This window comes from Clupea harengus, chromosome 6, assembly GCF_900700415.2.
Source record: "Clupea harengus chromosome 6, Ch_v2.0.2, whole genome shotgun sequence".
NCBI lineage: Eukaryota > Metazoa > Chordata > Actinopteri > Clupeiformes > Clupeidae > Clupea > Clupea harengus.
This window is the reverse complement of record NC_045157.1, coordinates 23,108,265-23,127,731: the sequence shown is the minus strand read 5'-3', so window position 1 is coordinate 23,127,731 and position 19,467 is coordinate 23,108,265. Positions and strand designations below refer to the sequence as shown.

Below are 19,467 nucleotides of genomic sequence, written 5' to 3'. Positions count from 1 at the left end.
CCAAATGACTTCTTTAATAAGGACCCTATACTGCTCAAATGACAATGAAAAGTGAAGTGGGGGGGGGGGGGGGGGGGGGGGGGGGGGGGGGGGGCAGTGATGGGGAGACAGAGCGAGAGAAAGAAAGGGTATGATGCTTTTGATATGGCTGAAATCTGACAACCCATGAGAAGAGCTCCTGTGTATCAGTGCTCCAGTGATGTGGCACTTACTCTAAACCAGTGTTTTAGAGGGGGTGGTCTGTGTGTGTGTGTGTGTGTGTGTGTGTGTGTGTGTGTGTGTGTGTGTGTGTGTGTGTGTGTGTGTGTGTGTGTGTGTGGGTGTGTGTGTGGGTGTGTGTTGGGTTGGGTTGGGTGGGGGGTTGCTCACCACGTCCGCTCACCTGCACTCATGTGGAAGACGAGGAGGATTCGCACAACTCGACTCCCGACAGCTATAATCCACGGGCGTCTCCGAGAGGGAAGGAGAAGCAACTAGCGGAGGGACAGAGGGGCTGCTACAGTGGTGCCCATGTGCCCGTGAGACCACTCTTAAGGTGGGACGGTGGAGGACTGTGGGATTGAATGCGTGTCGGTATGGAGTATTACTGAAAGTGTGGGTTATTTTTAAGACTGAGTCAACCTTACTGGCTGGGGTTGTTTTCATACATAAGTCAGAAACACAAGTTTTTCAATTATTTTTTTAGTTTTTTTAAATTCCTGTGTGTTCTTCTCTCGACAGCTGCTGTATCCATAAATATAACCCCAGTGTTTGTTTTCAATGAAGAAATATTCTCTGAAGAAACTCTAGCAAAGATAGAAAAGGAGCCCCCAGCTCAGCTGTTTAAGGTGCCCCCAAATGAGGCGGTTTGAAAAAGTCAGTATTCCAAAGCGGGGTGGACATGAGGGCATGTCTCTGTGGCTCGGGGTGGGGTGGGGTGGGGTGGATGTGTTCTCTGGCTCTCCCTCTCTCTCGCTGTGGGTGCTGATGTGGTCCTTAAGAACTCGCTCGCTCGAGAGGAGATGCAGCTGCAGCCTCCTGGCCAAGAGGGAAGCTGACAAACACGCACACTTGGAGACACTTGGAAGCCTCAGATCCCTGGAGAGCACAGACACTTGGGGAGATCCTTGGTCCTTTACATCCCGTGTGCTCATCCAGACCACCAGAGAGAGCGACAGAGAGAAAGGGAGGAAGAGGGAGATTACAAAAAAAGAGAGAGATATAGAGGCGGCCCTCTTTTATCTGTCCAGCAGCAGTTTGAGAGCCCTCTCGATGTTCATGCGGTGGCCCACCCGCGTCACCCCCAGGTCTATCAGGTCCTCCTTCTGCAGGTTGGGCAGGTGGCTCCCCTCGATCTCGTTGTCCATGAAGGCGTCCTTGTGCTCGGCAAGGTGGAGGCTCTCCAGCCAGTCTGCTACATCGTGCTTGGTCCACATGAGGAGGGGCTTGCCGGCGAAGGGCTTGTTGGAGGCGGCCTGGAGCAGCGTGAGTGGCGAGGGCGAGCGGCTCCCCGCGGAGCACAAGCTGTAGCGCTCGCTGCCCGCCAGGCTGCTGCCGCCGCTGCCCATGGGCGGGGTGGGGAGGCCGAACACGTCGGTCAGCGTAGGCGAGGAGGCGGAGCCCGGCAGGGAAGAGGCGCGGCCTGAGGCGGGGCCGGAGTCCGTCGGGGACGAGATGGGGCTGGAGGAGGAGTGGTGGTGGTGGAGGTGAGGAGGCAGGCTGGCGGGCGGAGTGCTGGGGGTGGCGAAGGTGACGGTGGCGCTCCGCTGAGGACCTGAGGGACTGCACACACACACACCCACACACACACAGACAGACAGACACACACACACACAGACAGAGAGGGGGAAAGAGACAAAGAGAGAGAGAGAGAGAGAGAGAGAGAGAGAGAGAGAGAGAAGTCAAGGGTTGATACTAGTGCTGAAGTGATAGTCAAGCATCACAGCAAAGCAAATCCGGGGAATCACCATCACTCCATGACAAACCAAGCACAGCTATAGACCCCAATGTCCATCATTCATTTAGTAGAGCAGAATAAAGATATAAACAGACTGAAGTGACATTATAATGAACACTTTAAACCTTACCCCTTTACTTATCATAAAGTAAAAACAGCTGATTGACAATGACGTTCTATGATATAGAATGGGACGGTATGGTGCAAAGTCAAATTAGATGTGTTCAATCCTATTTCATTCATTTTCTTGCCAGCCTCTATTGTTCTTGTTGACTGTGGGAATTGCTAGATTGTGTTGAGCGGCTCATCCAATCTCCACCTGTGAGGTGACCACCTAAAAAGGCTTCAGCGCTCGGTGTTCAGATAGCTGGACGATGAGTAACGGCCAGCCCCTGCTCTCCCTGGGGACATCCGGCTTAATCTCTGCCAAGCTTTGCTCCTCATTACTTGACAGACTTACTGAAAAGATTACTCTGCGCGGAGGGGATTGGAGGAGGAAAGGAGGATTTCCACAAGAAATCCACTCGTTTCAGCCCGTATGCCCCCCAGTCCATGTGCAAATGACCACATTTGAATTGTCTGTTGTTTCAGCTGGCGACTCCACCATGGTCTGCTACTGGCCCGTGTTGGGAGGAGAGCGGACACCGTTTACTGTGGGCTTGGGTGTTGTGCTGCTTGCTCTCGCTGTCACTTTAGTGAGCAGCAGCCTTTGCTGGCCCTGCCATGTCTTTGGTTAGGAGTGTGGGGGAGAGAGGCGGCCGGTATGTGCCAGCTTTAGACGCCCATCAGGGGAACTGGAGCGTGGGGCATCATGGGTATGGTGACAGATGGGGACCTGAGGCAAAAGATGGACTCCGCCCCCTTCAGTGTGTGACCCAGCACCCTTCCCCCTGCCATGGCCCATCAGCTGTCAGTGAGCAACGCACACAGAGTGTGTGTGTGTGTGTTATGTGTGTGTTATGTGGGTGAAAGAAAGATGGGGAGGGGGTGTATTTGTGAGAAATTGTTCTGGTATCAAATCATCATCTTGCTGAAGTGGGCATCTGCTAAGCTTTTCCTCCGGGTTATGTATATCTGAATGAGGTGTCTCCTTTGGTATGGATGGATTTGTTTTGTATGTACGTGACAATTTCACTTCAGTATAAAATGAAAATGTTTGAAGTTACTGTAATGAACAGATGATGTTACCAGCAGATATGCCATTAAGGAACACCACTAGATGGCAGTATGGTTTAGACACTTAATCTTCCTCACTCAGTCCTACTCAAACATTATGCATTATTCAGTGGCCTAATTTCTCAGTGGTCATTTTCTAATGATTTTCTGTAGTGACACAATGATCAAGGAAAATCAGTGATCGGATGTAACTGTTTTAAATAAATAAACTTGGATCATATTTATTTACAGCTCATGAATAGATAGATCAAGTATACAACAGAAGTAAGTACACCCCTGTGCAACATCACTTAAATGTCAAATTAATCAAAATTGTACTTCTAAGTTGAACAGTAGGGTATCTTGTGTAAAGTTAAAAACTAACAGTTGATTTGTTATATTAAAAATACAGGTCCCACAGTAGAAACTCAATGCAACAAAAGCCAGTTCACCTTTCATTACTGAGATTCAAATCTTTTATTTTTCCAATACTTCATATGTCCACCTTATTTTTGATGACCGACTCAATCTAATGTTGCACGCACTTTTTTGGAGAGATGTTCTGCCATTCTTCAGAGACACATTTTTTCAGATGGTCTTTGCTGGAGGGGTTGTGTTGCTCTACATTTCTCTTTAAAATACCCTAAAGGTGTTTTATTGGATTCAGGTCAGATGACATACTGTACTTGGCCAGGTCATAGTTTTCACTTTTTTCATGTTTAGAAACTCTTGCGTGATTTTGGCAATGTGCTTTGGCTGGTTATCATGCTGGAATGTTCCTCTTTTGCCAAGCTCCTGGAGACTGGGAGTCATATCGTCACCCTCTATTTGGTATATCCACAGGCATTCCTGGTGCCGTCTATAACTGTCATTTCCCCAACACCTTTTCCACTCATTCACCCATTTCATCACACTCCCACCTCCATGCTTCACTGTCAGGACTATGCATTTACTGTGTGTAGTCCGGACTCATCTGACCAAAGAATGTGCTCCCAATATTCATCAGGCCTTATTTCATGTTCTTTAGCTACGTTTAATCTTGCAGTTTTGTGCCGAAGAGCCAGCAAGGTTTTTTTTCTTGGCCGCCGTACAGAGGTTGATGTTATGCAATGCCCTTTGCGTCTGGGCTGCCACAGAAACTCCAATTTCCATTGATAACCCCTGTGCCAAGTCTTAAGAACTTGCCTGTCTCTTTTCCAGAGCTAGATTAGTGGTACTATGGCTCATTCTGTACCTCCTGATTACTGCTGCAACTCTTGTTCCGACGGATTTAGTTGGTCACCGATCTTTCTGTATCCTTTTCCATCTTTGTGTAGTCTCACACTCAGATTTTTCAATTTCCTTTGGCAATTGTTTTCCACATGGAGCCATGATGCAGACATGCACATAGAAACAGTCCAAACAGGTCCAAAATTCTGGTATTCCCAGGTCAGTTTATATCAATGTTCATGCAATAAGGCTAATTGGGAATCAGAGGTGTACTCAATTCTGTTTCAATAATCACACGTTTTCTAACTTGTGTGTCAGTCTTTAAAACGTATTTGTTTTGTATCATTAAGGAGAAATACTCCACTCCACTTAGAAATAATGCAATTATTGAGATGTGGTACACTTTGGAATCATTTCACATTTAAGTGATATTGAGGTGTACTCCCTTCTGTTGTATACTGTTTCTATAGGCATGCTATCAGTGGGATTAATGACGTGGAAATTAGCACTGCAGCTTTCATCATCAGATTGGATGAAGCCCACAAAGGATGCTATTACTGTTCACACATATTGACTGAGGGCAAGCAAAGGATGAGGATGTACATTAGCATAAATAAATATGTACACAGTACACTCATCCTATAATGACTTGATGGTAATCATTACTGATGAATAAAGATGCTCATAAGAAAAAAGTCTTTTTATGTCACACAGAATACTGTTAGGGTACAGAAGCACGCAGCTGTCCACGCAGCTGTGAGTGTGTGTGTGTGTGTGTGTGTGTGTGTGTGTGTGTGTGAGAGAGTGTACGTGACTTTGTGTGATAGAGCGAAAACTGGAGAGAACATGCGTGTGCGTAAGGAGGAAGAAAAAGTGTGTAAGTGTGAGATAGGAGACCCAAGAGGACACAGAGAAACTGCGAGCGGAAAGGACTGATGGAAAGGGTACAGTATGTATGTTTGACTTCCGTGCTTTTGGGTCTGTGCGCATGTGGTCACCACCTTCCTGCCCCCCACCCCACAGCACACATTCCACTAGCCTCCAGATGGAATGAGAAGCAAGAGAGAGAGAGAGAGAGAGAGAGAAAGAGAAAGAGAGAAAGAGAAAGAGAGAGAGAGAGAGAGAGAGAGAGAGAGAGATAGAGAGAGAGAGAGGAAGAGAAAGGAAGAGAGAGCACACGGACTGGCAGAGTGGGTGAGCTGGGTGCACGGGCACACAGACCACCATCCCACCACCACCACCACCAGGCAGTGCCATCAACCCACGGGGGAGGGGGCCGGGAGCCCAGACTTCACCCACTTCAGTCACTCACAAGGCCTGGGTGCTGCTCACGGCTTACTTACAGCTCCTCAGCACGAGCTGCTCCCCGCGCTGCAAGCATGGGGGCGACACATGAGGGTGGGGATGAGATGCAGTGAAACACAGCAGGAGGGGGATGAAAAAATGTCAGCCACACATATATACACACATTGACACACGCACGCGCACACACACACACACACACACACACACACACACACACACACACACACACACACACACACACACACACACACACACACACACACACACACACACACACACACACACACACACACACACACACACACACTACTGGCACAGACATATGATCTTAAAATGAGGACCAAGTAACTAGGCCACACTTTAAGTTTATGTATAGAAACATATAACCACAAACACACAACACATGAAAGACACATGAGTGAAATATGAACTATGTAGGGTGGCCTACTTTTCATGTGAGTGAATCAGAGTACATGACAGTTTGTCTCTTTAAACAGTGGGAGCTATGCTTGCTAGATGGGCATGCTTTAATCAGATTTCTGGTCAAGCACCTCTAATGGTATTACACTCATTCAGTCAATTCAATGATTATATCACCGCAGCTGCAAGTGACCTGCTACCTGAGAGCTTTATGCGCTTAATCTTCTTCGGCATGCTGCACTAGTACAAGACAAATGTAGCTTGACAAACATGATCCTAATGGTGAATGCAAAAGTTTGTAAACTAACAAATGTAATCCTAACTTTGAAAAACCAACTGCAATCAAATTTTCTTCATGTTTTCACCATTTCACCATTATATATTTGCTTGTAGTTTATACATTAATGACAACGACAAACGACAATCGTAAACTTGCTCTGTCATCAAATTAATTGTAAACAAGTTACATTACTGGGTTCATCACATCCCATGGCTTTACTCAGTGCTTTGTCTCAATTTCCAATTATTTTTAACATCTATATCCATACCCATTCAAAATAACCGTAGATGTTAAAAAGGCCACCAGTTGCACCCAGCTGTGCACCCCCGCTGTGCCGGCCACTCACGGGACCTGGGGTCCATGAAGGGTCATCCTATCATTCGATCCCAGAGTTCCGTGGGGCTCGTGCACAGTGGAATTTCACTGACCATTTGGTCAAACTCAACAGTTTCAAGGCTCCCCCTCAGCTCCCCTATATAAGCCTGACCCACCGCTGGCCAGTGTGTGGGTCAATAGAAGCTGGAGAGGAGCCTTATCATCAAGGAGTTAACCGGACAATCTGATATCAAGGACATTCACATTCGTCTTGCCATGCGTCTTTGTGAATTATTGTTTAATAGAAACCACGGATTCTATCAGTCAGTTCACGGATTCAAATGTGGATATAAGTCCCTTTACACGGGATAATTATATTCACGGGCATCATTCATCAACCACTTCATGTCTTCACTTTGTGTGTTTGTGCAATAAATCAGACCTCATTGGAACATTGGCATCCGTTATTGTTCTGACCGGACAAACCTGTGGCGATTGTCACTTAATCATTAAACTAGCAATACAGTCCTTTTTGGGGTTTATTCAACTCAACATCCCCCTATTTTATAGTAGAAAATGCCCATGTTTCTATTTACAGGACATTTTGGCCTGGCCGAGCATCCATGCAACTGGGCTGTGCAACGCATTCACGCTGTGCATTCATGGGAGCACAGCCAGAGGCTGCGTGGCCATGGAGCTCTTCATATGCCGCCTGTATAATTGATGCAATTAAGTTTCACATGGCTGCTCGTGCCTGAGAGGCGCACGTACACACAGGACATCCCCATAGACGCCACCCAGGCTCTGTGTCCGGCCTGGCTGTCACGCGGGGCTGCCCCAGCGAGTGGCCGGCACGTGCCAGGCGCCGTGCCGGGGAGAGGCCACAGAACTCTCGTGTGGGTTGGTTAGCATCCCCCCAACAACCCTTCAGGCTGGGAGGTTTGAGCCTTCTCTACTCGGACAGACACTGCAACCAGGCCCCAAGGCAGTGATCATCGGCACGTTGCTAGGCAACTGTTTCGTTCACAGGCGGGAACACACACTAATCTATGAACCTTCAGAAAAAAAAATCTGTACTTGTCATTTAGTTCTGGTGTAGAGCACTGATTAAAGCTGAGATTAGAGATTCCTGGTGACCCTGGTTCACTGTGAAAGGGAGAAGATAGAATGACTCTGTGACGAGTCTCTCATCTCCTGACATGCTAGTAGTCATTCAACACCGCTTTATCTACCAATGCTGATAGACCCCAAATGAGCTCAAACATGAGTACCAAGGTGTTGTCAACTATGTTCCTCTTGCAAATCTAAATTACTTAATTTTGTGACTTCACATAAAAATAAAAGATTATGTAAAATAGTTCAACAAAAACAAATACTGCAAAACGCTCACTGACCTAATATGACCTGACTGACCTAATCTCTTCTGAAGGAAGTTCAGCCTAATTCTTTCTTAAGGAAGCTCAGTCATGAAGCATCTGAATAGAAACTACACATATTAAAGCCTGCCCATGCTGTTAGTGTTAGACTTACATATTAGAACAAATGAAAGTGAGACATTCGTCATGGGTAAACAAGGTCAAACACACTGTAAACCTGTTCACCTGATCGTATAAGTGATTCCACAGCAACCCCAATTAATCCATAAAACATGACCCCACAAAAAGAGAGAGAAGCAGTGAGAGACAGAGAAAGAGAGAGAGAGGGGGGTGAGACTGCAAATGATCTGCAAATTACCCTCTTTTTCTCTGCTCTACACCTGAGTGGTTAAGGACAGACTACTTTATGCAAAATGCATGTGGTCTTTGAATAATCTCCTCCTTCATGCTATGCAAGACAGGAATAAAAAAATAAAAAACCTTGAGCTTCAGGTTAAGGGTCCATAAGGGTTATGGTAGAGACTAACTGAAAAAGAGTAGGCCTCAACAACCCAAAACTAGTAGTATCATTCCAAATGAAAAGGAAACCAAGGAGTTCTGAGATAACTGTTAAACATTCAGTATTGCTACCTAAAAACCTAATCAGTGCTATATTTAGGACCTCTACCTCCTGACACTAACATCTCTTAAGCGCCACTGTGGCACAGACTTAGTTGAGTCTGAACATACATTCGAAAGAAAGTCAAGTCACAACATCTACATCAAGAAGTCTAACAATATGCTGAGCATACAGCTATAATGTACTGTATAGAGTGGATATCAATGTAAAATCACTTACTACTTCTGGCAGCATCATTTTAACATGGATGAATGACTACATAATGTGTTGGTTAACATACACATATACATAATGCAAATAAACACAAATCATATAATTTCTGCCTGAAAAGCCATAAAACATAATTAGCATAACTTTTGAAAAACCCTAAGGTTATACAGAGGTCAGAGGGTGCCAGATGAAAATACATAAAAGACATGAGGCTGCATTACCTTGATCCAAAGCACCTGGATCCTGTGGGTGAATCAAGTGCCTCCCCTGGTTTGGATGTGCGATCCCTGTTTATATGCTGCAGGATGGAGCTTAGCTCACTGATCATGTTGGCCTTAGGGTCCGGCATGGATGAGGGGGGACTCCTCTGCTCAGGGGGGTCCCCCCAAAGCTTGGAGCTCCTCTGCGTGGGGGTTTTGGGGGGCTCAGTCTGTGCTGCGCCACCAGGGGGCGGAGGAGGGGCCATCGGGGGCATCCCGAAAGACTCAAGGCTCTCCTCGATCAGTGGGTCCCGGTAAAGTGCATTGTTCTTGTTGATAATGGGCTTCAGTTTTGGCTTGGGCGGCACAGGGGGCCGGTCCACCAGAAAGGCCTGCCCGTCTGCATAGACTGTGCAGGTGTCCAGACCCTCGCCGCCCTCTGACGAGAGTGTGGAGATGCTGGACACGGTGGAGATGGTGCTTGTGGTCTCCAGGTGAGGGTCCCCGCTGCTCCGGCTGTCAACCTCCTCGATGCCCGAGTCTGTGACATGCTCAAAGCTTTCTGGGGGTGGGGGCGGATAGCTGGGTGGGCCGACGCAGTTTGAGAGGCCTACAGGCCGTTTGGGTTCTGCGTTGACAGATGGGGGAGCATGGGGATGGTAAGGGGGCAAGTGACCTGTCCCTCTCCCGGTCCCATTCTTGCTCTGTTGTCTAATAAGTTGTGCAATAGCCCCTACTTGGTCCTCTGCAATGTCAATACTGTTCGCAAATTCCAAAGGTGGAGGAAGCGGGTCGGAATATTCAAACTCCTCCTCAATGTCTACTGAAGGAAGAGGTGGAGGTGGAATACGGAAGGGCAACTTGACTGGCTCATCCACTGAGCTAACGGTGATGATGGTCTTGGGATGGACAGGGGGCTGTGGGTTGGCGCCAGGGGCTGGCTGCTTGGCATTGGGATCCCTTAGCTCTGCAGGGGTGCTGTCCTGCGTCCCCCTGTTCTCTTTGGACTTGGCTTGGTCCATTGTGTGCACCATCAGAAGCCCTGCTGACTTCTGTTGGGATGTGTCCACTATGTCAATGAGCATGTTCTTCTTCTCCTCTCCTGAAGGCTTGTTCTCCTTGGCCACTTCTGTCTCATACTTGGATTCCGTGTTTTGTCTGCGCAAGCCTCCTCGCCCAGCTGGCCGGCCCATAGTTGCAGCGGCAGTGTAGTTGGCCTCGATGCTGGACCGCAGCTTGGTGTCGATGAAGAGAGGCTGGTTGAGGTCAGGTTTGTGAGGTTCACTCTTGGGAGGTGGTGGGGGAGGCTGGCCCTGGTCTTTCATGGCCCTGTCTCGAGCAGCAAGGGCCAGAGCCAAGGGGGAGTTGGGGTCAAGGGCTTTGCCTGTGACAGGGTGCAAATACCCTCCACCATTGGAACTGTAGGTCTTACCAACCGGGAGGCTAACTGGACTGTCCAGATTTGGGCAATTGCCTGTACGTGTGTTGAGAGGTTCTCGCACAAGAGTTGGCTCTGGGGTGTTGAAATCTGTCACATTACCCCCTCCACCACCACCTCCTCTTCCACCTTGTCCGCTTCCACGCCTACCTTGAGACACCCCCACCAGAGAGGCAGGTGGGGCCATAAGCTTCCTTAACCTCTCGTTGTTGCTGAACATACCCTCATCAATGGATTTGGACTGGCGTAGGCGTGGTGCAGGGGTGGGGTCGGGGTCCTCATCCCCGAGGTCTGTCGATAGGAAGGCTGGAGAATTCCTCCGGGCCTCCAGTCGCTTCTCTCGATCTCGCACAGCTCCGGCAATGGCAGCAGCAAAGGGGTTGCTCATGTTGGGCCCTTCGTCTGGTCTCAGCTGGCCCGCATGCTCTGGGGTGGTGGGCTCGATCTCCATGCTGCTACCCTGGCTGCTCTTGCCGCTGCTGCTGGTGGATGGCTCTTTGATGATTATGGTGGGGATGGGGATGGAGCAGGTCTTCTCTGGACTATCCTCCACGTTGGGCTGCTTCACAAGCATGCCCTTCCGCCGTGCCGGCTTGGCAGGGATGTACTGATTCTTATTACCTACCTCCGAGTAAGGGTTCTCTGGTACGGGGGAGCGGGTCCGGTTGCATAGCGTCTGCTGGGATGCAGAGTTCCGACTGTCAAACTGGTCTGAGTTCTGCCGGTGGTACGGCCGATCTCTGCGAATGGTGCCCAAACTGGGGTCTGGCCGGTTGGGATGACCTCTGGCGACAGAGTTTTGGGTAAATCCCGGCTGAGTGGTGGCATACCCTCGTGCCATGGGGGTGCTGGGTGAGTTGAAAGGTGGTGATGGGGGTGACATGCCAGGAGGAGGTGGGATGTCTTCAGATGTGTCAGGCATGGAAAGGCTGCGGGTGAACTTCAGCAAGGGAGGCGTCAGGAACTGCTTTTCCTCTTCCGTGATTCCTGTCAGAGAGGCAGATTGTTTAATCAAATTATCAAGGGCCTCAACCCTATGTCCTAAGGCGACCTCCAAACTGAGCCAAAGCAATGATGAACACTTAGTCTACCAGCACAACAGAAGTGATGGATCAGTATAATTCAGAGTCTCGAGTCAAACGACTTCATCCTTGATATAGACAATATCCTAAATTCGGTCTTAATGCTCTCACTGTGCGATTAAAGCAAGCCGCGAGACACTGGCATAAATCTCAGTGAGAAAACAAGCACATCACCCATTTCTCAGTTCACAGCATTGCACCTGCTCTGGCACTAATGCCACAGCAGAGAAAGCCAACCAGAAACCTGGCGGACCAACCCATCTGAGCAGAAGGGGCAGTGTCTGAGTATTTCTCCCCAGGGAATAGGACTGAATATAGAGTCTGATAAACAGTATGAGGAATATTAATCCAACAATCTCCTGCCTCAGGCCAGAGGGTTTGAAAGGCAAAGCGGAATTTAAGGACCATGAATTAAATGAATTACCACGCATTAAAATGCACTCAGTGATCGTAAAGAATGTCTTTCAGCACATGCATAATTAGTTCTAATGGCCCATCTCAAGAATTAAAAATGGCAAGAGGATCACTCTAATTTTGTGATAATGAAACATAATGAACTTGGCTGAGGCGATGCTAGTGTTCTGGGCACACAGCTCAAAATGTATCGCAAAACAGTAATTATATCGATAGTAATCAGTTATCAGCCAGATAAAAGTGCCAGTCATGATAACTGCAGTATATGCACAATAACTTCGATTCAATCTATGTGGGATTTTCTATCCCAGGGCCCGTATTCAGAAAGCATCTTCAGGCCAAAAGTAGCTCATCATTTTTAAAGAGTAATTCACAAAGCCCTTTAGTGCTAAAAGTAGCACCTAAGTCTGGGAGAACTAAGATGTCAAGAGGACTCATAACTCACTAGGACCAACTCCCAGATCGAGAGTTTCTCTCTGTTTCTATCGTTCCTATCATTCAACGTTACAATGTTTTGTAATACAGAAGCAGAATTGCTGTGAAAGATGTCATCTCCATCACGAGGGAATAATTATGGAGCTTGTATGGGATGCAATAACGTCACCAACCAACCAAAACCACCCACTCAGCGCCCAAATTGAATTGAATGTTTGATTGTAAAATTGAACTAGCTCCTGTCTACACAAACGTGTCATCATACAAATGCATTTTGAAAACTGTGTTACAATCTTTTGTCTCTTGGTAGCGTATTCTGTAATTATTTAACGTGTAGCATGTAACATATTTTATTTATTTTTTTGATCATTCTTTGTTGTAACCTATGAAGCGCATGCTACTCATCGGCACAGGCCTGTCACTAATCAACCAATCACGAGGTCATTGAAATCAAGCTTGTGCATGAGACATGATGTCAGCCATAGCAACAGAGTCTTTATCTTAGCTTAGAAGTTCTACCTACAAGTAGTTCTACTTAGAGGTTCAAATTTCTCTATGAAAGAAATACAGCTGTACAGTATACGTAATTGAAGAATAGAAACCAAAAATATTTCCACAATTCATGTATGCTACCCTCAAAAAGAAAGACCATATTGGCACCAATGTTATTCCTAGTTTCATGTGTGATGTGTGTTCTCTCACCTATAGACTTTTGCTTCCTCATAGTGCCCCTTGGCACACCCAGGTATGGTCCAGGCACCGTTGGGGGCACTACTGCCACACCCTGCCCACCGTACATGGACTGGAATGAGATTAGGGAAAATTCACTATAAAGCACAAACACCAGCCTTCCAAACCAAAAGGCCATTTCAGTAACCTGTAAAGTATTCAAGCATGGGTGGCTTTAGCCAGAGGAAGTAGCAGTTTGATGACCATCATAGTGTACTTCTGGTTAGACTTCTTCATAAGCCATCAATCAGTTAGATGCTCTTGTCTTTACATGCTCCTTGATGCTCATATCTGTATGTTAACCATTTTTGTGTTCTTTTGAATGTACTTTTATATCTAACAGTCCATCTGGGGAGCAGTTGAAGGACTCACACTAAAATCAGTGGGTGTGCCTAGACAGCGGCTGCTGGGGCGTGGCTTAATAGTAGCCACTCGCATGTCCAGAGAGGAATTCTCCCGCATGGCATTCTGTGATGGCACCTCATCCACTTTATCTGGAAAACATGTTGCAGAGCAAAGTTGAATAACAAAATGGCCAAGAAATCTTGAAAATCTAAATCTTGAAAACGCCCAAAGCCAGTAACTCGACACAAAAAGAAACGACAAAAGACGGACATAAAACAGAACAGAAAATAAAACAAGTAAATAAAACAATAGTTGAATCGATTGTGGTCAGCCCCCAAAGCCGTGCAAGCGCTTTAAATGTTGAGTAATTCTGTCTTATTTTTAGCCACTGCCGATGAGCCACATGCTAAGACTGGTTTTATTTTTTCTTTTGTCTTTTTTTGGAAAGCCTCCATGCATTAAGATGATTACTTAGTGTGACTTGAAAAACAATCCTCTTCTTCAGACCCTCAATATTAGAAGCCTGAGCATCTACACAGAAACGAGAAGGAGGAAGAGAAGGAGGTTCAGTACAGGACATGTCTTGCACACATGCACACAGGCACAAACACACACATGACTACAATATATACGCATATGCATACAATACACATATATACAAACAACACACACACACACACACACAGACACATACACACACACGGACGCAAAGGAAAACCGACTAGAACCATCTGAGTTTTACAATCTACTGAACACAAAGTTACAATAGACATGCCAACGACTATAATACAAACACCCACAAAGTACACTAACACATGGAGGCATGCTGGTGAACACAATTTCAGCTCGACCATCTACTTTCCTCTATATTAATCTACCACACTGACACACACACACACACACACACACACACACACACACACACACACACACAGAGAGAGTATGCATGAATGAATACAGTACAAACACACGTACATTACACAAATACAGACACAGAAGCACTCTCACAAGTAGAATTTAAGTTTAAGTTAACTACAATATCTACCTCCATGTTCTAGCAATCACCTCGGACAAAAGGGATCTTCATTGTACTTTTTACTGTACAATGGTCTTGACTGACTTAAATTTCATAGAGAGTAGGGGAAATATCTATGGATTATAATGTTTTATAATCATTATAAATAGACAATCTAGAGTGATTGCTGGTCATTAGAAATGTCTGTTGAAGAGGTAGTGTTAGCAGTAACGGGCATGTGCAGTAATGCAGGAAGGTACGGCAGTGACTATTTTGATAGCAGCTCGCCCTTCCAGGTACAATGCTCCTATGGTAGATGACTGTAACCCCATTACCATGGCAACCTTGCATCTTCAAATTAGGCACAAGCACACACCGAGTCACACACCAATGCAAAGACAATTTCATCCTGAAGACTGAAACTCAACCCCAAAGAGGTTTGCTATGTTATCAATGTTCAAGTTGAGGTTGTATAAACATTTAAGTCTTATAGTACAATATTTGAATTTAAGTCTTAATCTGACTCATCACAAAATGTCGAAAACACTCCATTTGAGTTCCTGCCAACAGATGTACAGTGAGACAAACACACATACACAGGTGCACACATACATTTAGAGCACACACACACACACAAACACAAACACATATATACACATAAGCACACAAAAAAGATAAGGGTTTAACCAAAGAACACATGGACTATTCAATGCAATACGGAGGTTTGACCATTTCCTTGAATTGAAGTATAATTTTTCTGAGACAAGAACTGCTCCTGAAATGCACGGCTTGTGTAGGCGGGGTAACTGCACACTTGAACAACACATCCTTGAAGACATGAAAATCTGTGCTGGTGTAACCTATTGTTTACCACTACAAAAAGATACGAGCGGCACAAGTGACCTGGGAAGCTTTAAAATAAACAAAACACATATTAAAATAACAGAAATGTGAACAAAAAAAATCCATTCCTATAAACACAGTGCGTGCGACCAACGTACAATCCAAAAATCCAAACAAATTGTGCCCCATTAATGAGTAATCTATCACCACATGGTGTTGATGCCAAAAGATGTTGAACATAGGAATACATCATGGTTGACATTAGTTTGAGCATGCATTTAATAATTAGGAATAAAATAGATAAATATATGGAGGGTTAAATCAGGTATCATGCAAAGGTCAAACAAGTTTAAATGGATGACAACATCTTAGTGGTTATAACATTACAAAGAATATTCCACTACAACTTACCACCCTTCTTTTTCCTTAAGGTGGCTGGGGGAGAAGGAAAGGTCATAGAGCAGAACTTGGTGGTTGAGATTCAATATCTCTCTCTCTCTCATTCATACAATTTCACAAAACAGCCACATACTTTGTGTAAACTTAATCAAAAGGAAAGAAGCCATCTCAGGTCTAAGCTCAGACTCCATGGGTGAGATCATGTAAGCGATGGAGAATAGAGCAGAGCGCTATGAAGGAGGTGAATGAATCCCGCCAAGGGGAATAACTAAAGGATACATGGGTATATATGTGGACATGTATTCCACATTCATGAAGTGTATGGCACACATATATGGCGATACTTAAAGATTGCAGGTTCTCTTAAATCTCTTCTAAGCAGAAAGAGTTGAATCATGTGTAGTTAGACTAAGTAATGTAGAGAAATTAAGTGCAAATCTGAGAACTGCACAACCAGATATTAAGCGTCCATTTTAGCAGAAAGAGATAAACAAGTGACTGAAGGCTATCAATCAAGGATATGCCAAGACTCAAGAACTAATTCAGATAACTTGTTACTTCCATGAGTTAGTTGCAAGAGACAGCCTCTGGCCTTAGACCTCCGGTTCCTCATTTTAACTGCATTTCTAAGCAGAGGCCATGATGGAAGTGCTGACTACTCCCCTGCTGTCCAACCACGTTGATCTCACTCATTGTGAGCAATGCAAATGAGACCGTTAGCAGATCCCTGGGCCTGCATATTCACTGACTTAATATGCACATCCTTTCTTTGCTAAACACACATGGCCAAGCCTTAATACAAATGGACAGTCATGGTCCACACGTAACATTTTGTATTAGAGTGAAGCACCCAGACCGCATCACTGGGATGAGGAGTAAATGAGCTTGAGAGGCTTAAGGAGCTCAGCCTGTTTGCTTTTTTAAGACTTATGGAAGACAGTGGTAACTTTAGAGTGCTCACCCTCTTCATCAGAATGAGTTATGGGGGTGACAATAGCAATGGTGCTCTACACTAAGAGACTCATGCCATATATGCATCTAACAACCACCCTTATCTGCTCATTATACTGTAATAACTAGCCTATAGCAACTGAATTTGACAAAAAACAATACATGCAGAGGTACAATGATGACTGAGCGAGTCATCACAGCTAAACGATAAAATACATTGATATAATGACATAATGTATAGCATATGGAAAGCACAAGCCAGTGGTAAGTGGTGCTGTGGTATGAGCAACCGAATATTTCTGGCCACATTGACCTCTGATGGATAAGCAACATAATAAACCAGATGCGCCACACTGTTGACGTGCATACACACTTCAGCACCCCTGCTTACCTTTATCAACTTTTGGGATCGATCAGTAACAAAAGGTTCAAAGAAATCACACAAACGTAAAATAAAAGCAACAAGGCAAGAGACCACCATGTTAGAAGGGGACACTAGTGACAAAGAAATGTGAAACTCTGACTTTAATCAAGTACGTGTTAATCATGTGCCTTTGTGAGGTGAAACATGACGTTTCTGTCTCTGTTCTTAAATGCTGACGTTTCTAGCTCTGTATGTGCATAAAAGTGTACCTTCTGTGTGTGTGTGTGTGTATAAGCAAGGGCTGATAAGAAGAACTAGTAATCCTTCTTTTCTGCCTTGCTGATGCTGAAGCATAGTAAGATGACCTCGGACGTAAGAGACCCACCATGTGGTTATCCCTGCTGACAAAGTGTTTTGGCGTCAGAGAACGCTAACTTCTTTCTATATCAACCTTGTGTGATGTTTTTAATTTTGCTTCCCTTTTGTCTGCTGCAGTCTGGGAGTGAGCCCGTGCCTCTCTCTTGTCTGCCAAGACATGAGTGAGCCCGACGAGCTTGCTGTTGTTGAATAAATATACTTATGTGCAACTTCGGAGTCCTCAGGGTAACTAGAGTGAATTTTCACCTCACAACTAGGATTAGGGTTCAGACACCCCAGTGCTGAACATTATCAGCAACAATGTTCAGATGCAGCATGCTTTTTTCATTTGGGATAAATGGAAATCTTACCTAGTTCTTCTAGCTCCGAGGTCATGGATTTGGAGCGCATAGACAGTGCAGTGGTGGGAGCTCTCTTGGGAGGTGGAGGTGCTTCAGGGAATGAGATGGGGACAAAAGAGGGTTAATACCGTCTGATTTTAGAGTTCACACTGCCTGACCTTGTGACTGAGTGTTCCTTCACCATGTGTGTTCGGGTATGAGAATTTGCTTTTGACGTTCACCTCCTCTGGTACCATCCCTGGTAGGTTCATGAAGGTGAACTCTTATATCTAGTCTAAATCAAAGTGGGCATTCAGATGGCAGTGTCTGTGCCCAATTCCCCTGCATGCCAGTAGGACAGGCGCTTCAGTGTGCCCATGCCCAGCAGTGTGGCCATCAGAAGTGCCAGATGCCCGCTCCGCAGTAGTAGTCTGCTCCAGGCTAGAAGTGTCCGAGCGGTGCCAAGCGAGCAGGCGGCAGGGCATCCTCGCTGAGAGCCTGGCACCGGCACCAAGGCTGTCTCTGCCCTCGCTCCTTGCCTTCTCTTTATTTCTTTATTTGCCCTCAGCTGGTTTTGGCTCCCAGACACTCCTCACAGAGCAAACAGGCATTTCACAGCTTTGCAGGAACCTCTGGACCTTTATGAGCAGGCCGCTTAGCACTAGGTTCTGTTGGCACTGTCATAACCTGGCTGCAGAGCCCTGGTTTTTAAAGGCATGGGTATACACATGAACATGGGATGTGCATTATCAGCCAGTACTGAGCCGACTATAGGCTAAAGTAAACGTACAGCATAGCGGTGCGTAATATGACTGCCACACAATAGGAGAGAATGATCATGGCCTGATTTTGAAATTAAGGGCACTTGGGCACGAGACCCTCCTGGGCTCTTCAACTTGCAGGCGCGCACAGCAAGAAGCAACTCCCAGTCCAACAACCCTGTGCTTACGTGACATATTTAATACCTGTAGATTGCCTACAGGAGTCACACCACATCAACACATGATGCAATAAGCTATATTAATGTATTTGGATTGCCAACAATTAGCACATTAATGAACAAAATAAAAAGACACTTGTATAGCCCATCATACAGGATTTCTGGACTGACACCACAGGCAGTAGCTGAGTCTGTTTGTATTGCTCCTGGCCCAGCATGCCTTGCCACTGACCCAGCTTGACCTTTCACAACCAATCAAACAAGGCAGGCTTGCTTAATGTATCATAGCGTTATTTAAATCACATTAATTTCATTTTCTATTTGTAGAATTACAAAAAAATATGTCTGTGACTGTGAGACATAATCTGTATAATTATAGAATCAACAACGTATCCAATCTGATATATATATATATATATATTATAATAAGGGGATATTTTCCATTCCAAGAAAAGTGTGTTATCTTGACTGATAAAGATTATGGAAAAACGAAAAGGTTTGTTTTATGTCTTATTTTGAATGAAAGAAGCAGTACCTGCGAGTTATGTTCTCTGGTTTTGTGACCGGTCTAGGGAATATGAGGCATAAGTGTGACTTTATAACAGATGTATTCTTGTGTTAAATTTGAGCATTTTTATCAAATGTACATATACAGGAACAGTATGTAATGATCTCATCAACCAAAAATTGGCGGGGAAATGTTTGTGTTGATAAACACTGACCGCACCGGTCACAACAAAATCTTGTGTTGTCTTGTGTCAGTCTCAATCACATTGCTGAGGCAATATT

General features: G+C 45.5%; 1 protein-coding gene across 5 annotated transcripts in view; it reads right to left on the bottom strand.

Moving 5' to 3' along the window:
* Positions 1-366: 366 nt before the first annotated feature.
* LOC105902984 (SH3 and multiple ankyrin repeat domains protein 2) overlaps positions 367-19,467 on the bottom strand; it is a 111,947-nt gene continuing 92,846 nt past the window's right edge. The window contains exons 18-25 of one of the 5 annotated variants that reach the window (XM_031569449.2): positions 17,769-17,849; positions 17,068-17,076; positions 15,738-15,761; positions 13,940-13,999; positions 13,496-13,617; positions 13,097-13,196; positions 9,047-11,450; positions 367-1,761 (exon numbers count right to left, since the gene is read on the bottom strand). In XM_031569449.2, coding sequence (XP_031425309.1) covers positions 1,218-1,761; positions 9,047-11,450; positions 13,097-13,196; positions 13,496-13,617; positions 13,940-13,999; positions 15,738-15,761; positions 17,068-17,076; positions 17,769-17,849 — 3,344 coding nt within the window. In that variant the 3' untranslated portion in view covers positions 367-1,217. The remainder of the gene's footprint in view (positions 1,762-9,046; positions 11,451-13,096; positions 13,197-13,495; positions 13,618-13,939; positions 14,000-15,737; positions 15,762-17,067; positions 17,077-17,768; positions 17,850-19,467) is intronic. The other 4 variants (XM_031569450.2, XM_031569451.2, XM_031569452.2 and 1 more) reach the window with 4 other exon arrangements.